Here is a 24,026-nt window from a genome sequence, read left to right on the forward strand (position 1 = left end):
TCAGGCCCAGAAAGCAACTTGTATTTACTACTTAAATATTCAAAGTAAAAGGATGATTGCCTGTGCACCCAAAAGTGGGCACCACACAAACAGCCCTTGACGGAAGACCAACTTCCCTGTTTGAGTGCACTGACTTCCTCCGTGGCTTGACTGGAAACTTGTTTGCTGCTTCCTAATTATATATATTTTTGTTTGTCCATACCTTTGAAAAAATACTTGTCACCAGTCTTCTATACACCAATACCCATGGGACTTCTCATTATAGTGTCTTCCCACTCAGCCTGTGAAAAATGGTGAAAAAGCCTTGCAGTTTTCTGGTGACCCACTGCCTGGGCTCATGAAACATTTGCTTATGACAGCTGAAGGCTATGGTGGCCTTTAGCTTGTACTCAGCCACGGAAGTCCTCCCCAAGTTCCCAGTCATGGATTCCAAGTTGGCTTCGTAAGATCTGGAAACTGCCTTCTGGCAGAAACTATGCCCTCCAAGAGCTCACCAGGTTTCCTTGTCTTCTAACATGTGCTGCCTATATGAAAACACTGTATGGCAGGATTCTCTGCAAGCTGGTCCCTTCTTGGGCCCCTGTTCAGTGTATATATGAGCATGTATCAAGCGGCCAAAATTCTCATTCATCTCTGAACTAATACATTTACCATGGAGGTAGATCTAGAATAATGCTAGTCTGGGACTGCAATGAAACTAAGGCATTTTCAGTTAATATCCGGGGACAACTTACAAAGCTTCATGTTTAAAACAGACAAATTTTAAGCATGACTACTCCTGCTTCTCATTGCCACAAATATACTGCCAGGCATGTTGTCAAAACATGGTGCCAACCCAAGATCTATTCAACCCAGGCGATGGGAATGTATTCCATCTTAAAACAAGCAAAAGAACAATAAAAAAATCCTTGTAGGCTGATAGAGTAGTAGATGTTGCTACTAACTTTACTGCCTTCTTCCCTAATCCCTTTGTCTTTAGAAAACAAAATTTGCTGTCATGCTTGGTGGAGGAACCAGAGGAGCTCGTTGCTACTTGGATTTGGGGTCAGGTCTGTCATGTTCTCATCAGAGAGAATCTCTGTCTTAGAGAACAGGAACCTTCCAAAACTACTACCACCAAAAGACCTCAAGTCAGTAGTAAATACTGCTCGCCAAGAGATGCATTCAGAATATAGTACACCTCAAGCCATGAAGTACAGATAATGACACTTGCTATCCAAATACAAACCTTACTTACACCTGCTCATCAGATACAAAAAGGAAGATGGATTTAATAGTATCAGAAGTGATCCCTGCTGCTCACTTGTTTTGGTGTTTGATTCTTTTTAGTGGTTTGATTGAGAATGGTTCCTCAACAGGTTCATGTTTACTTACTTGGTCCCCAGATGGTGGAACTCTCCTCGGAGGATGAGAAGGTTGGCCTTTTAGATAGGGTGGGGGGGGGGGGCTTTGAGGTTTTAAGACTAGCACCATTCCTAGTGTCTTTTCAACTCTAGTGCCACCCCCTAACTGCCTACTACTATGCTCCCTGCCATGACAGGCATAGACTGTAACCCTCTGAAACGGTGAGCCCCAATTTAAACACGTTTTTTTCTGTAAGTTTGCCTTGGTCATGGTGTCCTATAATAGAAAAAGTAACTAAGACAGTATATAAAATTCGACAAAAAAAAAATCCAGTTAATGCTTCTTTCCAGATGTTCCCTTATTTAATTTCAGGCTTATATTGAGTAAAGGAAATAGTCAAACATGAAGCTCTCCTGGAACCTGCCCACAGGCTCTGGCAGGAAGTCTTTGGCCTCCCTCTTCCAATGGCTACTTTGGGCTTTGGTTCCCCACTTACAAGCAGAAGGACCACTCTGATAAACTAGAAAAATCCTGGCATGTTCTACAGCCATGGAAAGGGTTGCCCTCAGAACTCCCTCACCTACTCTCCCCTCTCCATCAACGGGGCCAGAGGCTTCTACTGTCTTCTATTTTTGTTTCTTAAACTGGCAAGTTATGCACCCCTGATGACAGAGTCAAAGAAACTTGAAGTTTCTAGGGAAACAGAAAGCTCATTACTGGCAGTAAACAGCATATGATGAGAAAGTGTGAGGAATTGGCCTGAACACGCCGCAAGTACTGAAGAGCTGGGAGTAGAGTTCTGAGTGGCTCTGGGTCCCAATATGATACTTGCTGTTGGGCACCCAGACTTTCCCCTCACCATTATAGTGCCAACATATCGTGCTGATGCCACAGCCGAAGATCCTGGGTTCCCTCTTGGCAGGTGGCTTGGCTCCAGAAGTAGAGGTCCAGAAAGGCAGTGTCTGTGAGGCAAGCCCAATACTGAGCCTCTCTAGCCATTTCTGCAACGAGGGGATAGTGACAGTATCTCTGGGAACAGAACAAGAATCTGCCCTTTCAGGGGCACTGCTTATGCAAGGTTACATCCCTGCCTGCTTTTCTTGGCTCAACTATCCCAGGAACACAGGGACAGGCTGCCTTCGTCACCTGGGAAAGAAAAGAAGGCCACTTATACTGTACGTCCTCTGGGTACTGATTCATACTGCCTGTTCTCCAGTACAGTATCTTCAGAAGGCTAGGACCAACTGTCCCCTGCCTTCCACAACTGCTCTACTAGCTTGTCATTTGTCAGCCTGGCCTGATGATCTTCCCACCTCAGATCTCAGTCATCTTCTCCTAAGTGATAGATGCCTCAATGCTGGAAAAATGAGTCATGTAGTGTGCTGAGGTGAGCTGAAACTAGATGAATCCAGAAGCAACTGTGTAAGCTTTTTGTTAACTCCTGAAGGAGCAAAGATGGGACTAACCAAGGCAGAATTTACTCTTTCACTTTTCAATACCATTTACTTTGTTCCTAATTTAAACCCAATTAAGCATTCTACTACAGATCACAACCCCTCTCCTCCCCCAAATGTGGATAGGCACCTGTATACAAGGCTGTAAATAGCCCTCTGCTCTGTGTTACAAAGGTTTAGTCTCTATTCTATGTCCTAGTGACCTGGGTATAACCCACAACCCCATCTTTCAACTTCCTGGTACTTCTTGGCATGAACACACGAAGCCTAATCATTTGTTTGGCTGTTGTGTCTTGCTCATTCTCTGTTCTGGTACCTGTACCAGCCTGGTGTCCAAAAGACAACTGAGGGCACCAGGAACCCTGAGACCTAGGAACACCAGAAAGTGACTTTGGGGTTGGTGGCTGTGGCTCCCCAGGAACAAATATCACCCATTTGATACCTCCCACCACACCCATCATCCCCAGCAGAAAGCAACCAGACTGGGTCTCCTGCTGTACTAATGTATTCCATCTTTCAAAAAGAAAGACATGATTTTAATATTACTTAACAATATGTTAAAAAAGTAGCCAGGCAGGCCTCCGTGTTAATACGGTTGTACGCTCTAGAACAGACTTGATGGTGTGAGTACTGGGTGGGTTTCTTGTTTTTAACGTTCTCATTCTGCAAGGGGTCTTACACAAGCTGGCTACAAGTCAGGGGGTCAAACACAAACAGCGCAACGTGTACACTCAGAAACAGTAGATTGTGAAAGAGGACAAAGAAGGCCTGCCCGCCCAGCCCGCCTTGGGTGGGACACAGGGCACATGGGAGCTGAGGGATGACTGATACCCTGGCGGGGACAGATGACAGAACAGGGCGAGATGCAGAGGCAACAGAGCCACGTGGATGATGCAAACTCGTCTCTGGCCACGGCCCAGGCCTCTGAGGCCGTGGTGGTGGAGGAATTGGCGGGAACTACTGTTCCATTCCGACAGCACAGAGCTACAATCAAAGAAGTCTCACTCACAGACTACACGCACACAAGCTAACAACGCAGGTCGAGCAGCAAGTTCTCGGTCTCGGGGTATCAGGCCACAGCATCCCGCCCTACACACCCTGGGTGGGTACTGAAGCTCAGGGGAGCCAGTGAGGGGCTTGGCTCTTGAGTGGCGCAGCCCAGCTGCCTCCCACACATCCCTCTCCAGGCAATCCTCATTCAGTGGGCAGCAAAGGTGGCTTTCTTCAAGCTAAAGTTGGACCAGTTGATGGATAGTCTTTGTCGGTTCTGTCTAGCAGAGTCCAAGCAGAACCTGTCAAAACAAAAAGGCAAATTGTCACTGGACAGAGTTTTTACCCAGACTGGCAACCACCAAGCCAATCTATGATTCTTGCTAGCAATTCACTACAGAGGCTCAGTGAGGTTTGAGCTCAAAAGTCTCCCTGCTTGAAAGGGTGGTCCCACCTTCAGGACACTGGCCAAGTTACGTGGCTTGTGTGTCTTCTGGTGTTGTCATTTGATACTGTGTTTAGGAGACTGTAGGATCGTAAAGGGCAGCCTGGGTCCTGGTTGAGCTAAGGTTAGAAACCCTAGTGACACTGAGGGACAGCAGGTGTTCTGCCTGGTTCCCAGACACTAGGCTCCTGACAAGAGACTGCAGCCCTCCATAGATTTGTGGCCATCAGTCACGTAAGGGCAATGTCCAAGCCCTTAGGTAGAGATTGTGACCCACGGTCACACAGCCTCAAGACAGAACTCCATTTTAATGAGGTACCTAAAGGCCTGGAAGCTTAGTCAATAAACTCTCCTTCTCAGATACGCCTCCCTGCAAAAGGCATTTAACCTCAGGCTGGGCCCCTGAGAAGTGGGGTATGGTTTTATTCATCTACTTCCCGCCATGACAATAAATGTCTTAAAATTATGGTCTGCCTCTTTTCATCTGGATCCACCTTGGAGAACAATGGAACAGGCCTTCATTTAAACAGCCAGCCGTTTAATCTCCCGCAGAAGGCCTCTCAGTGCTCCCAGCCATGGCCTCTACCAAGTGAAGCCAGAAGCTGACCAAGCCAAGGATTCTGTCAACCCCATGGGATCCAGCCAGAGCTCCCCCCTTTTCCCTTCAGCCCTGGGCTAGATCCAACCTATAGGGCCCCACTCCATTCTCAGCTCTTGCGTGACTCCTAGCAGCACCCGGATTTCCAAGAGCCTGAGACCCACATGGCCTGGCCTCCCTGTACCCTGCAGGTCTGGGGAGCCCTGAGCCAGCTTCAGCTGTTCCCAGGACCTCAGACTGCACTCCCCTCACTTCTGTGTCCTGCCTCCCAAAGTGGCCCAAGCCCTGTGGCTGAGCAAATGCGGGACACCACTAATCCTACAGGAGACAGCCAGGAAAGTGTAAGAAAAGCAGCATTTACTGTAATAGAGTACAGGGAGAGCAAAGGGAGAGAGTTTATCAAATATCACTGAAGGGCTTAAGAAAACCTCATGTGTCCACCTGAGAACAGCTGACATCAGCCACTATTATGCCTGAAAAAGGGGTTTGGGTCTTGCTATTTCCCTCTCCCACAGGCTCCTTGAGACTGATATAGATTCTGATGTGCTCTCTAAGCCACTACCTAAGTCATAACCTGCTGCCCAGCCGGAGGAATTGTTGGGCAGCATCAGGCCAGAGATGACTGCACAAGAGGCAGGACTCCAGGATAGTCCTGCAGCAGGTCTTCCTGTGATACATACCTCACAATCTTGGTCAACTGCATGAGCTCACTCAAAATAACAAGTGTGTTCAGGGTAAGAAGCTCTCAGCTGGCTCAGCCTCCACAGCAGCCTTGAGTCTCAGGAGGAATGTGGTCAATGTGGCTGGGTATGCAGGAGAGCCACACAAGGGGCACAGGTTGATAACCACTTGACCAGGACCTTGTGCCATAGGAGCTGCTAAGAAGATACGGTTGCTAAGAGCCAGCCAAAACTTCTGTAATTGACCAGAAAGTGCTTCAAGCTTTGTAGATCCTATAGTCTGTGGCAATCTCATACCCTGCCTCAATGACACACAAACAACCACGGCCACACAGACACAGCTGATGTCTCTGATGTTCATGTGAAACAACATTTAGAGAGTGAAATCCAAAGCTTGTATAATTTTTGTGTGTCTGAGCAAGGGCAGGCTGGGTCTGCCACTGAGTCATCTCTCCAGCCTCCTGACAAATTTTTTACCCATGAAGCATTGGCTTTTCAGAATAGTATGAAACTGGTAGCCAATTTCAGTTTTTCTTTTTTTGGATAAATAACTCCCATAGCCCCACCTATAAAGAACTTCATTTCTAAAGCAATCTGCTGATTTGTCTGCTGTAACAGACCAGGCCCAGTATTTGCACAATCTGTTTCAGGGCTTTTTCGTCTGCATGGCCATCATAATGTCTCAAGGGAAGGCTTCTACAGCTTTACAATGGGTAGGGATGGCAGCCTCCCTTTGCACTTACTCTTCTGGGAAGGTGCCGCAGTGGCTCCAGTAGATTCTGTGGGACAAAGATTTACAGACTGAGGCGAGAAATGTCTCCTGGAGCCCCTTGGAACACCTCTATTCAGAAGCTGAAAATCTCACTTGACAACTTGCTTTGCTCCTAAACTCTCCCCCTTTCTTAGTAGTCACTAAGAAAAACCAAGCAAATTAAGATGTAAAAGAATCCATCTTAAACTAAGTCACTAGCCAGAAAATTCTGCAATGCTTTGCTCCAGTCGTTTACATAATTACAATTACCTCCCAAAAGTATGTAAATGAAGTATGGCTCTGACATTATGGTATGAAAAGCATTAATTAGCACAGTGGTATAAATATATTTCACGCGTCTTGACTGTATATTGGCTTATAGGTCATTGGACATAATTTAAAAGATATATTATTAAGAAGAGGTTAGTTTAACCAGCAACACATGAAAAGTACAAGTTTCTTTTGTTTTTTGACCCTCATAGTTACCCTTGCAAGACAGGTGGATTTGAAACAATAGGCTCAGACTAGAAGATATTTACATCTGAAGAACCTGATACAATGTCCAGGCCACAGGTGGGTGTTGGGCAAATTAGAAAGAATTTACATTTGAGTTGGTAATGGAAGCCTCAATGGAAGCTTGTGAGGAACTGCTTTTGTTTTGCAGACCCCACATAGGGGTTCTTTGGCCAAAACAGCATTCTTAACTTATCCAGGTGTGATTCAGGATGCAGTTCATACTTATTACTCACAGAGACTCATTTAGATTCAGTGACTTTGACAAAACGTCCTTTAAAGTCTCTTTAAAAGTTTATATCAAGAAGATTGATGTTGTCTGTGTTCGAGCTTCTAAATTTGTTATGCGGGAAAGCATATTACCTGGTTGATTTTATACTTCCTTGTGCCAAATGGTTATGCTAATTGTTCCTTGTGCCTGCTTTACTAGATATTTCTTTTGATATGTAAATGTCAATCCCTCAAGCTTAAAGGCTCATGCCTCAAAACAGAAAAATACACTCAGATCCAAAAACTACCTCTGCATCTGGTGTCTGTGTGTCATTTTGCCAAATCTGGGCCTTCCTGGACCAAAAGAATCCTGGTTATCCCACGGCTGAGTTTGGTCTGCGGCAGAAGGTGTAACCAAACCATACTTAACCATTCTTGTAAAAGGTAGCATGCATGAATGACTGAGGTGCACAATATGGCACGAGGATGTGGAAGCCCTACTGACAGCCCCAGTGCAGTCCCTGCTGTCCTGACAACTCAGGCAGGTACACACCTCATCAGCTACCAAGCCACACTACTTTGGCTTCAGTTCTTCCTTCTCTCAGAAGTATCTTGGTTTTTCACCACAGTAATTTTGTGTTCTCTATAGCTTTAACACATACATTTGCATCTGTGAACATTTTTTTTTCCCAAGACAGGGTTTCTCTGTATAGCCCTGGTTGTCCTGGAACTCACTCTGTAGACCAGGCTGGCCTTGAATTCAGAAATCCACCTGCCTTTGCCTTCCAAGTGCTGGGATTAAAGGCGTGTGTCACCACACACACACACACACACACACACACACACACACACACACACACACACACACACACACGCATGAGTGAAGGTCTTGAGTGAAGGTCTCATGCTGGTCTTCAAGTCACCATGTGCCTTATAATGACCTTGAATTATGATCCTCCTGTCTCTACATCTCCAGTGCTGTATTATAGGTATGAATCTTGTCCATGTTTGGTTTTATGAAGTGCTGGGGACTGAATCCAGAGCAATGTACCAACTAGCTCTATTCCCTGCACCAGAACTGAAAAATGGACTTCATTGAGCTTTAATTAATGAAAAAAGCATTGCTAGCTGGTATAGACACATGGCTCTATCCTTGTGGGTCACCTCAGTAAAGACATACTATCTGTCATACACTTTCCTGCCTTGCCCTGTATTGCTAAGCCCTATCTTGATTTGGCATCAAGAAATAGTGATGAAAGGTCTGTGAGTGGATAAATTCACATGTAATCTGGCAACACGTGTCTTGTGCTGGCCTGGTCACTGTGTATGCTGCTGTGGGAAAACTTCGTGCTATATTACAGACAGTTGTTTTTAATGTAGAGTGGAATTCTATTGGAGGGACATAAAACTTTTGGTGATTACCAACAAAATGGACAGGAAGGCATGTGGGAGCTGCTGGATTCTGCTCCTTGGTGTTACTGCACAGCCTCCTCCTCCCTGTGACTCAATCACAATTTATTCTAAAATACTTTAGAAAGACAAGTTCCGTGATTGTAATGTCTAATCTTGATTGACTAGATCTGGAATCAACTAAAACCCAAGCTGCTGGGTATTCCTGTGATAGATGTTCTTGATGGGCTCATTTGAGATAGGAAGACACATGCTAAGTCTGGGCCATATATTTTAGTGGACATAGAGGAAGGAAAACAGCCTGCTTGCTCTCTCTCTCTCGCTGGCAAGTCCATGTATTCTGTTGAAGCATTCTTTTGCTGGTATTAAGACCCAATTCTTTAGGATTCCTAAATAGACTAAAGACTAGCAGCTCTCTATGAATGCTCTAAGACTTTGGTACCATAAAGGGATAGCTGATAAATACAGTTTTGCGGCCTTTCCGCTGGGAGACAGCCATTGCTGGACTAGCAGCACCCTGGCCTGTAAGCCACTCTACTAAATCCCCTTAATATATATCCATATTCATTCTATCAGTCTTATTTTTTTCTAAAGAATCCTACAATGAGCATTCTTGGAATTTAAGCCTACAGGTAAAATCTGGGAAATTCAATAGCTGTTAATTCTTCTCTTTGACCAGGATCTGTGGATAAAGTCTTCATTAGTGCTTTGTTGTTATCTTTTAAATTTTATGTATATGTATGTTTTCATAGCATGTTTGTATGTGCACCACATGCATGCCTGGTGCCCAAGTTAAAGAAAAAGGGGCATTTGGATCCTAGAACTGGAGCTTTAGTTGTGAACCACTAGAGGGTTTGGAAATGAACTCAGGTCCTCTCCAAGAACAAGAAATTCTTTTAACTGCTGACACCATCTCTCCAACCTCAGTGATCCCTCCCCTTCTTTTCTTTGGAAACTCTCCCTTCTTCATATATATATGGGCACATGTATGTCTGTGGGAAGCCGTCCTGAGCTATTCAGATTTAATGCTTACTCATGGCCCTAAGGTGGTGGCTGCTAAAATATAAGAACAATTAACTAGAGACTTCCCCATGAACTGTTGGTGTGAGAAGATTCCCGAGAATACCACAAGATGTTCCTGCCCTATCCGAGGAATGTTCCTGCCTAGGAATGTGCAGCGTTAACTCCGGGTGCCCCCACCTGGATGACCTCCTTGCTTCCTGCTTCCATTGCTAGGGGTGTCTCTGCCCTTTCCTCCTTTGTCTGGTGTGAAGGTTAATTCCTTCTCTGTAAGCCTTAAAACCCACTTACCTCCCTGCCATTAAATGAAGCCTTGACACAACCCAGACTGACTCTGATTTTGTTAGCATGCTTGGCTTCCCTTTTCTCTCCCCCCCATTTTTGATCCTCAGGTAGTGCCTCTTCGAGACCCTGGAATAACTGGACCTGCTGGACGGGTCATATGTCAAGGTACAAGTATGGAAGTCAGAGGACAACTTGCTGGAATTGGTTCTCTACCTTTCACGTGGGTTCTGGGGATCAAATTCAGGTTGTCAGGCTCAGCAGCAAGTTCCTCTCTACCTTTAGCCACCTAGTTGGCCCCCTTTATAATGATTTTCCTTTAAAAGTTCCCTAGATTTCTGAGTATAAGACTTGTATAACCTCAGCTAGCTTCAATTATGGGTAGTGAGTGATTTGGGTACTACGGTAAATGCTATCTGCCTCACTCTTTACTATCTGTCTACTTCTCTTTTTTTTTTTGGAGAGAACCTAGGACCTCAAACAGCTAAGTAGGTTCCCTACCAATGAGACTAATCCCCAGCCCATAAATGCTAAATCTATTTAAACTACAATTTTGGATTATTGGTGGTGTAGAGAAAAACAAGTTAACTTTAACTTTTATACTGATCCCACACAACTAGTCCTTGTGATGTTCTTTCACATTTACTCTGTAGACAGAAGACTTTATAAGATAGTTTTATTCCCTCCTGTCAACTTATTTAAGCTTTTAGTTTCTTTTTTCTGTATTGGCTAAGAATTATAGCTGGAGGCTGAGCAATTTGGAAAGACCTCTATTTTATACATTCTTCTTCCTTTCCCAGGTAGGGAACTGATACCTCAAAATTTCATTTTTGTCTTATCTCTTTGTATTAGTCCAGGTTCTCTAGAGGAACAGAAATGATTGTGTGTGTGTACGCGCTCATGTGTGTTATTTATTAGAGTGACTTACAGACTGTGGTCCAGCTGGTTCTGACAATGGCTGTCTATCGGTGTCAAGTCTAAGAATCCCAAGGCTGGCCATCTCAGCAGGTTTTCTATATATATCGGAATCCCAAAGACGTGGGCTATAATGCTAGTGAAGGAATGGCCTTGACAGTGGGAGTGAGGGCAAATAGGCCAAGAGAGTGCTTCCTTCTTCCATGACCTTTACATAGGCTGCCACCAGAAGCTGTGGGCCAGATGAAAGGAGGATCTTTCCACTTTTAAATAATTTAATTAATAAAACAACCCCTTAGAGCTATATCCATAAACCTGCATTTTAGTTAATGCTATATTAACTATAACTGGTAGTCAAGCTTAAAACCAAGAACAGCCATCCTATTCTTACAGTATACCAGTTTACCAGTTGGTTGGCTCTTCATTGGTCAATACTCGAGTTCTATCTGGTTTTTGTTTTGTTTTTGTGACAAATGTCTTATAAGCACTTGTCTTGGCTGGTCTCAAAATCACTTGAGATCTGCTTGCCTCTGCCTCCTGAATGATGGGATTAAAAAGTCACATGCCTCAACTCTTGGAATACTGTAGTCCTTTTTGCTTGTCTGTCATTTCTGTTTTTCTTTTGGAGCTTTTTAAAGACAATTTTGCTTTGTACATCAGGTTGGTCTTGAATTCACATCCCAGGTATACAACACCATGTCTGGCTATTTCAAGTACAGCATTACAAATAATTTGCATAAATAAATGTACATTCAAACTTTTAAATATCATCTGATACAGTGGTTCTCAACCTCTAGGTTGAGACCCATTTTAAGGGATCAAATGACCCTTCACAGGGGTCATATATTAGATATCCTACATATCTATTTATAACAATGGCAAAATTATAAAGTATCCACAAAAATAATTTTATGGTTAGGGGTCACCACAACATGAGGAATTGTACTAAAGAATCATAGCATTAGGGAAGTTGAGAAGCACTGTTCTAACAGATACTTTTATTTCAATCTATATAATGTGTTCTAACTTATTTTGATTAGATTTTTGTTTTAAGGCAAGGTCTCAAGCTAGCCTAGGCTGACCTGCAAGTCACTATGTGTAGCCCAGATTGGTTTTGAACTCATAGTGATCCTTACCTCAGCCTCCTGAGTGCTGGGAATACAAATTTAAGACATTGCATCTGGGCACAATTTTTTTTTATTTATGGTTATTGACATATGATTGTTTACCATCTTCTTTCTTTTATAAAAGATTTATTTTTATTATTTGCAAGTATGTGTGTGTCTGTGGAGGCCACAGGAGTTACATCTCCTGGAGTTGTAGTTACAGGAGGTTTGATCAACACCTTGTGGATGTGGAGCATTGGAACTGCAGTCCTGGAGAAGGATCACTTGATCCTTTTCTGATTGTTGAGCCATCTCTCCAGACCCATTTGTCTTTTTCTCAAAAATCTACTTCTTTTTACTTATCTGTAGGTCTGTGTATCTGTGTCTGGATATATACATGTGAGTACAGGTAGGTGCCCAAAGAGCTGAGAAGAGGATAGTAGATTCTGGGTCTGTAGTTACAGCCAGTTATGAGATACTAACATGACTACTCAGAGTTGTACTGTGTCTTTGTGCTGAACATAGGTAGTTAGAATCACAAGCAGCAAATTTGGAGAGGACCCAGGTTCTGAAGTGAGGCTACAGATCAGGCCCACCAGGAGAACCACCACTACCAACTGCTCTTCAAACACATGCACACTGAAAGAAGTTAGTGAAGATGAACTATGTACACAAGGGGGTTAGGGGTATGGGTGTCATGAGGTAGGATAGGGTTGGACTGTTTGATATTTGGTTTGTTACTGACAATTATCCAGGGAGGGTCACAAGAACAGGCAAACTAGATAAGCTTGGCAAACCGGAACCCACCAATATCCTGATATGCAGGCCTTATATTACCTTTTGAAATACTCCACCTCCCGCTCAGTCTCATCCATATCCACACTGTCCAGGTCAATGTCTTTAGGCAGAAAAACATCATCTGTAAAGTGAAGGAAAGGAGATACCTCACATTATTAGAGTGGCCATCTCACCAGAATAAACACAAAGAGCAAGACAAGATACTGAAAATGGCCAGGAGGGCAGACTACTCTTGTGACTACCTATAGCTGCTCACTCATGGGCTCAACAAAGCCATCACTACTTCAAGGACTCATCAACCAGACCTGCTGGGGAGAACCCTAACACAGAACTCAAGCCGTTCACATCAGAAGTGCAGTCCTGCCTTATTTTCCAGGGCACCAGACGGTCACTAGTTGAGGAACACTTTACTTCCCAGAATCTCAGCCAGTCTAAGAATTTCAACTTTTCTTCCTTGTTGTGCCAGGTCTGAATGGAACACTGAGCCCCTCCCCTAAGCCTGGCTCCATGTATACAGTATCAATGAAAATGTAAAGGTAGAGGGAGCTCACACTTCTTTACTAAAAAAAAAAAATGAACCTTAGTCTCTCAAATAACCATCACCCTAGTTCTATCATGGGACAGTTCCACGGTGGCATAATTAGGGCACATCTCACTTGCCTAACAGCAGCTGCCATTGTGGCAACTCGAATGACAAGAGTGCAAGGACTGGGGGTGTCCATTCTGAAAAACAACAAAGCCAGGAGAGGGCCTCTGGGTATCTAAACTCAGAAGGAAGGAAAGACAAGATTCAAAGGAAAGATAGCCAACGATTCACAGAAGGCTCTATATATCTGCATAGGGCTGCACTCCTGACCAGATCCTACATTTGAAAATTCAAGTAGTAGAAATAAAAAGTAAAGAAAGAAGATGGCATGGCAGTGAGCTCCTGTTATTCTAGTCATTGCAGCCTGGGTTACATAAAACCTATCTTGAGGGAGAGGGGAGAGGAAAAAGACAAAACAGGACAAAACATTGTCACTGCCAAGATCTGACTACCTCAGCTAAATCCCCACAACATATGCTGCAGGAGAGAACCAAATCCTGTGAATTACCTACTGATCTCCATCCATGCACTATAGCATACATACACACCCATACAACAGATAAGTGAATGTAAAAGGAATAATAAAGAAGCAAAAGTAAAGACAAACATACACACACATAAACACAAACCGAGAAGTCTATAGACCTGGCCCTGTCAGGGGAAGGCAAAATTGTGATTGCAGGTATGTGACGAGAAAAGCTTAGGAGCTTTTTCAGTCTCACAGATGGGGCAGTCATAACTGCACACACACACTGATCACACCAGCGCAGGCAGTAACACTACAGTGTCCATCTTAGACTTTGCTAATCAGAATTAGCAATCTCAGGCTCAGAGTCTAGCTTAGATTAGCATAGTATTTGTTTGCCCAGCATTCATGAAACTCTGGGTTCAATCTCCAGCACTACACAGAAATTGCACATGGTGGTACATCCCTGTAATCCAGACTCAGGGAGTATAGGCAGAAGAAGGGTGGAAGTTCAAAGTCATTGTGAGATACACAGAAGGTTGGAGGTCTGCTTGGGTTACATGAAATGCTATCTCAAAAATATAAATTAATATTTATAAAACTTTATAAGAAGCCATATTTAATACTGAGAACACAATTATTCCACAGCAGAGTATTTATAAAACTTTAGTATAAGAAGCCATATTTAATCCTGAGAACACAGTTATTCCACAGCATATTAAAATGCAAATGTGACTTAAGAACTTTAAATCTAATGAAGCCAATACATTTACTGCCAATGAGCAAGAATGTAGCAGATGGAGAGGGGACATGTTGAGGCTATGTTCCACTTATCAGAGGACCAGGCACTTAGAAGCATTCCACAGATGCAGTATTCTGAAAAAGTAGAAGCAACAGAAAATGAGCAAGATGAAGAGAAGGAACAGGGATATCGAAGTAGAAAGAGTGGAATTGGCTCAATGGCAGCTAGAGGAAGGAAGAGATATGGTGAACGCCTTGAAGCAAAATAAGGCAGGATGTGAATGGGGATGAGAGGAACTAGGCACTGGGGCACTGAAGTAGTAAGTCTAAACAATCTACCACAGTTAGGATATAGTTTGACCCCATAAAACCACACTGAGGATTAACTCTTTACCTAAGTGCTAGAAGCTGGGGCCTAGAGGACAGACCCTCACGAGCGACTCACAGGAGTCAGCTCTTTCTTTAAAGGCGCCAGATTATTTATACAGGGTGCATGTTCTGGGGGCTGGAGAGATGGCTCTTGCTGCCTTTCCAGGAGATGCCAGTTCAAATCAAAGTTAGCTGACACACAATGGTGAGGACTGCAGGGGACCCACAAAGGCCAAGGGGCTCTCAGGGGGTAACAAAAACTATAGAAGTGGAGACTCTAGGAAAGAAGCCAAGTCATGGCGGGGAACTCTCCGCAACAGTGGCTCTTTACTCCTACCCCATCTCTCCTGCCTCACAGTCATTTTAAGTTGAACTGATTTCTTCTGTCATTATGTGTTGCTTCACCAAAAGCCCCCAAGCAATGGGCCTGACTAGGGGCTAAAATCTTAAGAACCGAGAGCAAAGTAAGCCTTCCGTTTTTAGAAGCTGACTGTCTCAAGTATTCTGTTCTAAGAGTAGAAAGTTGTATGTTAGGTTATAAGTGGAGAGATATGAACATTTCCAGAGAAAGAAATGTCCAAACACTCTAACCAGGATGTGGGTGAGGGAGAAAACCTAGAAATGAGCAACAATCGGCCTACTCACTTAGAAACTCAAGCTGCAAATATGCTACCTGGTGAAAGGAAGAGACAATCATACACAGGGCCAACACATGGAAACCACACATTTCTAAACAACTTAGTTGAAAAATCACCCGTCAGACCTCAGTGCCAAATGTGGGGACGCTAGCACGTGCTCCAGAGCACACGGGAAGAGGTGGCAGCAGAGCTGACAGCCAGCTGGATACACACCAAGTGTGCAGCTTGACCTCTGGTAAGACTGGTCTCAAAAGATTCTTTGGGATACAATTAAAGTAATGATAGCAATTAGTGGAAAACTCCAAGTGTCAAATACTTTTATCAATAAAGATGAAAGAGGGATGGAAACAAATGAAATTTCTTCTTCTCTTCTTCCTTTTATTTTTGAGACAGTCCTTCCACATAACTGTCCATGAACTCACAAATTTATGCCTCCAGAGTGGTGGGATTAAAAGCAAGTGCCAGCCAGGTGGTGGCAGCGCACACCTTTAACACCGGCACTCTGGGAGGCAGAGGCAGGTGGATTTCTGAGTTCGAGGCCAGCCTGGTCTACAGAGTGAGTTCCAGGACAGCCAGGGCTATACAGAGAAACCCTGTCTCGAAAAACCAAAACCAAACCAAACCAAAACAAAACAAAAACAAAACAAAACAAAAAAATAAAACAAAACAACAAAAAAAACCAACCAAACAAACAAAAAAAACAAAAACAAAAAACAACAACAACAAAAAAAAACAATGGACAGCAAGGTAGCAAGCAACACAACAGAAAAATCATTTAAAAAAAAAAAGGTAAGAGCAGAAAACTAAAAAGGAAAAAAGGGAAAATCTGAGTTTAACAACAAAACCTATCAAAGGGCAAAGATGATTAACTTAAACAAAATCAAAACACAGAGTGAAAAATTGCAAGGAGAAAAAAACCGTGTGACAGGTCACAAGCCAAGGCCATAGGAGTGCAATTTCAGCCTTGGCAATACAGTATGGGCCTCAAAGAAGCCTGTCCCCAGCAGGCACTTATATGTTTATGTGCTTTGCAGACAATGTATGCAAAATTTGGACCTTCAGCTGAAAAGGAAAACTTACTAAAGAGAAGTAGTCTTCTAAAATTAACCTCATTACCTGAAAAAATATGAGAAGATTTCCATGGAAACAGAATGCTATCACCTTCTAAAGCCTTGACAGTTCCAAGACAGCCTGACAGTGCTCCAGGACTGACTATGGACACTGAAAACACTCTCTGATTTCTTTTATGAAGATTATTGATTGATACCCCCATCCTGCCCTGTGCAAATACAGCAAAGTAATTAACAACAGCAACAAAAAGAAAAGTTACAAACTTATGACTATCAAGACAATAAAGTAACAAATAGAACCTCAACCAAAGAATATAATTACTACAAGGCAAATGGTAATTATTACAGGAATTTAAGGTTGGTTTAATGTTAGGAAACTAAAACAATAACACTATGATAAATAGTCCTGAGGAGAAAAGGCATAAAATCCCTCTGCAGGTGCAAAAACAAACACCCCCAAAACCACAAAACCCCCATCTTGATAAAATTCAACACCTATTCCTCATAAAGACATTTAAGAATGTCAAGAGTCATGTATGCCTGTAATCCCAGCACTTGGGAAGCAGAGGCAGGCGCATTTCTGAGTTCGAGAACAGCCTGGTCTACAGAGTGAGTTCCAGGACAGCCAGGCCTACACAGAGAAACCCTGTCTCGGAAAAAAAAAAAATGTCAAGAGTCACTGGCTCCCACCCTAACATTAGGTAGGATAGTGAAACCTTAGCCCTAGAGCCAGCATTTCAGGTAACAGGGAAACACTACAACCATTTCTAGCAGAGTATGATTCAGTAAGAGAAAACAACTAGAGGTACAAGCCTTGGGAAAGTCTGTGTGTTGTGGTACACACCTTTAATCCCAGTGCTGGGGAGGCAGAGGTAGGCAGATCCCTGTGAGTTTGAGGCCAATCTGGTGTACACAGTGAATTCCAGGGTAGCCAGAACTACATGAAACCTTGTCTCAATAACAGACAACAATCCCACCCACCCAACAAAACAAACAAAAACCCCAAAGGCTGGAGAGACAGCTTAGTGCTTGGAAGCACTGGCTGCTCTTCCAGAGGAACCAGGTTGGATTCCCAGCACCCACGCAGTAGCTCATCTGCAATTCTAGTTCCAAGGGAACCTAACATTCTTCTGGCCTCCACAGGTACCAAGTACAAATATAGACATACATATAGGCAAAATACACATAAACACAAAAAATTAAAATCAAGCTGGACATGGTCACATATGACCCAGCACTCAGGAGGGGAGGCAGAGGCAGGCAAATCTGAGGACAGCTAGAGAAAAAGACTCAAATTAGTAAAATGTAGATATAAAAATGAAGATGAGACTATAACAGAAATGAATGAAATTCAGAAAATCTTTTCCCCCTGAGGCAGGGTTTCTCTGTGTAGTCCTAGCTGTTCCAGAACTCATTTTGTAGACCAAGCTACCTCTGCCTCCTGAGTGCTGGGATTGAAGACATTAACCCACACTACCACCACTCAGCTGAAATTCAGAAAACCTTAGGGATATATTCCATTAAATTGGAAAATGCAAAAGAAATTAACGGATTCCTAGATATATACAACATGCCAAGACTAAAGAAATAATTCAAACAGATCTAAAACCAACCATAAGATTCAAACAGTAATAAAGTTCCCCACATTAGAAAGATCCCAGAAATAAGATGGATTCATACAGAATTCTATCCAGATTTCAAAGAACTAATGCCAATACTATTTTAAATATTCCATAAAATAGAAAAAGAAGGCTTTTAAACACTTCTGAGTCTAGTTTCACCTTGACACCAAGACCAGATAAAGACAAAACAACAATAACGAAAGAAACTATATGACAGGTAGGGTGACATACACTTTTATTCCCAGCACTTGGGAGGCAGAGGCAGGTGATCTCTGAGTTTATGGTCAGCTTGGTCTACAGAGTGAGTTCTAAGACAGCCAGGGCTACCCTGTCTTGAAAATAAACAAACAAAAACCCAGAAACAAAATCAAACAAATCAAAAGAAACAATTGGAGGAGTATGGTTGGAAGAGGACTTGCCTCTCAGGTTCAACCCTACTACTGCATACAATGGGAACGGTAGCACACACCTATAATCTTAGGACTTAGGAGGGGGAAGCAGGAGGGTCAGAAGTGCAAGGTCACTCTAAGCTTCACAAAGGAAGTTGGAGGCCAGTCACCAAACAAACAAACAAACAAAAACACCAAAAACAGTAGCAACAAGAGAGAGACAGAGACAGAGAAAGACAGGGGGAAGGGAAAGAAAAAGGGGAGGAGGGAGGGAGGGGGAGGGAGAGGGAGGGAGGGAGAGAGAGAGAGAGAGAGAGAGAGAGAGAGAGAGAGAGAGAGAGAGAGAGAGAATGTGTCTCTGTGTGTGTATGTGTATATATAAGAGAAAAACATATCAGTCACCTCTGTCTACAGACACGTGACATAACTTCTCCAGTAAACTCCACTGATTGACAACACTTGAACAGTGAAGCAATTTAGTAAAATAGAAGGTGTAAAGTTAGCACACAAAGAAATTTCATATACACAACCAGTGAGGCTTTGTTGTGTAACAGGAATGAATGTTATTTTTTTTAAAGAGTTAATAATTGTATGTATATAAGTACACTGTAGCTACCTTCAGACACACCAGAAGAGGGCATCAGATCCCATTACAGATGGTTGTGAGCCACCATGTGGTTGCTAGGACTTGAACTCAGGACTTCTAGAAGAGCAGTCAGTACTCTTAACCACTGAGCCATCTCTCCAGCCCAATAAATATGATTTGAGTAACATATTTTTAAGAGTCAGATTTTAAAACTTTGAAAAAGAACATTACATTTAGTAATAATTCAATAAAATATATCCAACAGTATTTCAATATGTAATTAAAATAAATATATTGTGGTACAGGATGAAGCTCAGGGGCTCAGTGCCTTTCTAATGTGCATAGGCCTTGGGGTTCAACTCCAGGACTGGAAACTAAATACACTGAGATACTTCATCCATTTTATAGTGTCCACTTCATAGTTACCCTACCTTAGCCTACATCTCAACTGCTCATACAGAAGAGCAGCAAATACTAAGAATAACAACTACGAGTTAAGAGAAGCACCTATGAAACCCGTAAAATACGAGAATTCAAAATAACAGTTCAGAGCAGGGAACACAGATAAGGACACAGACCCAGGGCATAGGAAAATCTGCTGCAGAAGGACAGGTCTATAGATCACAGGGGCAGAAGAGCAGCACTATAGACCACAGGGACAGGAAAAGCTTCTTCATAAATTTTTCAAGACAACTGTGTAACCATTTGGGAAAAGAGAAAAATAAACCCACACTTTGCCTTATACCCAAGAATAAACCCCAAACACGTTTAAGATCTACATGAAGGGAGGAAGAAACCACATAAACATTGTGTATTCATCCCTAACCCTGGTGTCAGAATAAGGCTAATTATCAAACTCCAAAGGCAGTTTACAATGTAAGACTTACAATGAAAGATTGGTAAAATGACTACATAAAAGCAAACAAGAAAACTTCCAAATGGCTGAACAACCTAGTAAACCAAGTTCATAGGAAACTTAGGAACCAGGAAAAAATTTTGGCAGCACTAAACAGGTGAAAAACTCATATCCTTAATTTATAAAAATTTCTTAAAAAACAAGTAACAAAATTCTAGTTGAAAACAAAAACAAACAAAGGAAACAAATGAAACAGAAAGGTCTGTGTTGGATAGTTTTTTCTATCAGCTTGATACAGGCTAGAGTCATTTTTGGAAGAGGGAATCTCACTGAGAAAATAATCCCATCAGAATGGCCTGTGGGTAAGCCTGTAGTGCATTTTCTTGATTGTTAATTGTTGTGGGAGGGTCACGTTCACTGCATGGATGGTGCTACCTTTGGGATGGTGGCACCTGGAAACTATAAGAAAGCAAGTTCAGTAAGCCATGAGGAATAAACTGGTAAGCAGCATGCCATGTTTATGTACAAAATAGGAAGTTCATACTTCTCCAGAGTGTAAGAACAAAAACCTCTGCAACTACTTCAAGAATGTTCTAGACCTGTGTAAGTCACTATAGGAACAAGTTCTTACTAATCAAGGATGTCTGAGAACACATGTCATGCACTAGGTATCATGGGAACTCACTGTGACATAGACATCAAAAGTTACTAACTATAAAATAGGAACAATCAACACACAAGGTATTAGAGACAGGTGAACATAACCTCACCCAAAGATGACCTAGGATAGGAGGGATGTTATAGCAGCCACCTTCCTTACCCTTACCACCTTCTATACCCAAGGTTTCAACTAACGACAAACAAAGAAGAAAAAAAGAAAAATATATTGTGCACTTTATATGTCTAAAATTATTTCAAAATAATAACATAGCAGCTACAATAATTATTATTGTTGGAAAAGTCACAGATGAGCAACATCCCACCTGCAGGGGCCTGTAGAGAGCTCACACACACAGACCACCACCAGCCAAGGCTGGGAACAGTTCCCTTGTGATCTTTATTTACCAATTGAACTGCTGGTTCTGTCTCCTTTCTTCTTTTTATTTTTCTTATTCTTGCCCTTGGGCTGAGGGGAACTGGCCAGACTCAGCCTGCCATTCTGCAGAAGCTGGCTGGGGCTGGGCGGCTCAGGAGTGACAGGGGTCAGCTTCTCCTCTTTGATGTGGCTCAGCTGCTTCTTGTTGTTGTTGTTGCTGTTGGTTTTCCTCTCCTCCCTCTTCTGCTCTGTGAGGAGAGCAAGGTCAACTACTTTAGGCTTCAATTCTGGCTGGGCCCGGGGTTTGAGCTGTACCTCTGTGGTTTTGGGCGGCTCTGTGGGCTTCCTGGCTGGCTCATTGCTGGTCTTGCTGGTTTGCTTTAACTTTTGCTTGCTATTTCCCTCCTTGTGATGATGCATCATGTCCAAGAGAAACGCAAGAGGCTCATGCTGCTTCCCATTGACTTCCTTGGGCAGCAGAAGCTTGGAGTCTCTGGGGTCCACAGGGTCTGTAGCATCCCCATTGGCTCCGGGCCCTGGCCTGGGCTCTGAGTGGTTCATGTGTCTGGAGGGGGAGTGAGATGAGGTTTCTGGTTCTTCGGTTTGTTCTAATGAGCCATTGTGGATGTTTTCAGAGTTAGAGATAGACTCTGTTGCTGCCTGGAAATTTCTAGCAAGCATGTCCAACTTGGAACAGTCTTTACTTGGCCGATCCTTTTTCTTCTTTTTTGCAGCTCTTAACTTCTGAAGCTCCTGAAGTCGCTGAAATTCCTCCTTGAAACGCTGTTCCTCGTCCTCCTCCTCTTCTTCTTCCTCTTCTTCCCGCTGCTTTTGCTCCTCCTGATGATGCAGATGCTCCCGTGCCCTGGCCTCAGCTTCTAGGCGTGCCTTCTCTTCCAGCTGTCAATAACAAAAGAGAAGATGGCTTCAGACCATGGTAAGAACTCTAAAACTTAACAGGGCTGCTGAGACTGCTCAGCATGTAGAGGCATCTGCTACCAAGTGAGTTGAATTTGATCCCCAAGACCCACATGTCGAAGAACCATCCCATAAACATTGACCTCTGACTTACACACAAATTATGATGGCCTCCCCTCCCTACACATATTATTGTAATATAAAAAATTAACTCTAAAACCTTGAGATATCAACAATATATTGAAAAATAAACTTTGAAAGAAGCAGTAACAACTAAAAACTTAAACATACCTACCTGTAATTATTTCACCCAAAAGAACTGTTAGATCTCATCTATCTACCAAAGCACACAATTACTTTAATGGGAACCCTTAAGGAGCTAGCCTCTTACCAAGAAGCAGGTACCAGGAGTTGTCAGACCAGCAGCTGTGCTGTGTGTGCAGCACCCATAGACCTGTCCATCTCTCTTGTATAGATGGCATGGAATCAGCTTACTGAGTATATGATCTCCTGACAAACTTAGCTGTCTAGTTGGGGGCTGAACTTGAAACATGGACCTGCATAAATAAGACGCACACAAAATGCGTCCAAAAATTTAAAAGTCCCTTTTCACAATAGCAGACAAAAGTCTGAATACATGCTGAACTACACAAGAACAAAGAGCTTTCAGAAATATACAGTATCACATGGCAAAGTGGCCCAATATATTTCTGCTTTCTAACCTGATGGAAAGAAGTTTCATCACGTGAAAATTTCATTTTGTTAATGATTCTACACTACAGACCAAATCCTTTCACAGCCCCAAACCCAAGCAAATAGATGTCTACTTTTCATGACATGCTGTGGTCTCTGGGGAGTGAAAATTGCTCAGAAGTTTACAACAAGGACAACTGCCTAATCCTACCCTTTAAAATGTTGATGCTAGGACCTGTATTTCAAGTAGATGGGCCTGTGGGTCAGAACAAGGATGTGGGAAATCTGTTTTAGGAAGAGGCTTGCAGGCACCATGGGCCAGAGATCAATCTCCTATCAAAGGCCATCTATAAAAGGTCAGCTTCTAAACCTCAGAGTCCCATCTACTCTGCATCACAAAATCTCTTCCTTCTGTTTCTTTGGAAGAAAGGTTCCTAGAAAAGTGTATGTAGGCTCTGCTGTCCCACTGGCCAGGCGGAGCACACTGAATGAGAGCCTATTACCCATTCAATACTGGAAGAAGACAATGTGGTACAGCTGCTAGTTCAGGCCTTCTGAGTCCGGCAGTCTCTCAGAGTGCCGGGGCAGGCATGTCAAGCAGCCCTAGCCTCATCTGTGTGCCCCGGCAGGGAGGGCTGTCACTTACCTTCCTCTGCTTGTGCCTTGCTCGCTTGGCTGCCCGACTACTACTAACTGGCTTGGCCTCTGAGCTGTTTATAAACTGTAACAAATCCTCCACTCTCCGATGGTCGACTACACCCTCCCGTTCTGAGATCTGTTCCATTTTCTTGGGTTGTTCTTCCTTCCTCTTAGTCAGCCGTAAACGAAGTTTTTCCCTCATTTCTGCATAATTTCTACTTGTTGGTGCAGCTGGAGGCTAAGGTAAAAATATAAATAAATTAGTCCTCAAGTTTAACAACTTTGAATGTAACAAATTTCAGAACATATCTCTAAAAATAACCCGTTTTTCAAAAAAGTTACTTAAATATTTAATATATGCTTTAAACTTAATATATGCCTTCAGACTGATTATAATACTTAATATGTACTTATATATAATCATTGTAAAAGAAAAATTGAGAAAATGAATGGCAGGATAAAAAGCAAAACCTAATTATTACCATATAACCTAAAAGATGAGATTTATTAACTACCTTTCAATTGGTATACATTTGTGAAAATCTAGCAAAATATATACGAATGGATTTTTTAAAGCTGAAAAACAATATACATATGTATATCTTTATTTGGTAAAATGGGACTATCTTCCCTACCACCAGAGCTGGGGATCAAACCAAGGGTTTTACATTGGCTCAGTGAACATTCTATAATTGAGTTCTCTAACTCTGATTATTTTTTGATGTTGATAAATCTCTGTTCCGTATTCTCTTCAGCAATCTTTACTTTCCTTTTTAGTGTTAAAGGGGAATAAAAGGAAAAACACCTGGCTCTCAGCCCTACTCCCACATTTTTTACTATTAAAAATCACACATATGGGGCTGGAGAGATGGCTCAGCGGTTAAGAGCACTGATTGCTCTT

At 42.7% G+C, this 24,026-nt stretch overlaps 1 protein-coding gene across 6 annotated transcripts in view; it reads right to left on the minus strand.

The window, feature by feature from the left end:
• Positions 1 to 3,287: 3,287 nt before the first annotated feature.
• Fam193a (family with sequence similarity 193 member A) overlaps positions 3,288 to 24,026 on the minus strand; it is a 120,595-nt gene continuing 99,856 nt past the window's right edge. For 4 of the 6 annotated variants that reach the window (XR_007980218.1, XR_007980216.1, XR_007980217.1 and 1 more), the window contains 5 exons: positions 23,133 to 23,363; positions 20,905 to 21,775; positions 12,556 to 12,637; positions 5,512 to 5,709; positions 4,003 to 4,090 (listed from right to left, as the gene is read on the minus strand). Coding sequence is in view for 1 of the 6 variants with exons in the window: in XM_052198961.1 (XP_052054921.1) it covers positions 3,997 to 4,090; positions 12,556 to 12,637; positions 20,905 to 21,775; positions 23,133 to 23,363 (1,278 nt within the window). In the remaining 5 variants the exon portion in view is untranslated. Of the gene's footprint in view, positions 4,091 to 5,511; positions 5,710 to 12,555; positions 12,638 to 20,904; positions 21,776 to 23,132; positions 23,364 to 24,026 lie in introns of all 6 variants that reach the window. The other 2 variants (XR_007980215.1, XM_052198961.1) reach the window with 2 other exon arrangements.

Source organism: Apodemus sylvaticus, chromosome 11, assembly GCF_947179515.1.
Source record: "Apodemus sylvaticus chromosome 11, mApoSyl1.1, whole genome shotgun sequence".
Taxonomy (NCBI): Eukaryota; Metazoa; Chordata; class Mammalia; order Rodentia; family Muridae; genus Apodemus; species Apodemus sylvaticus.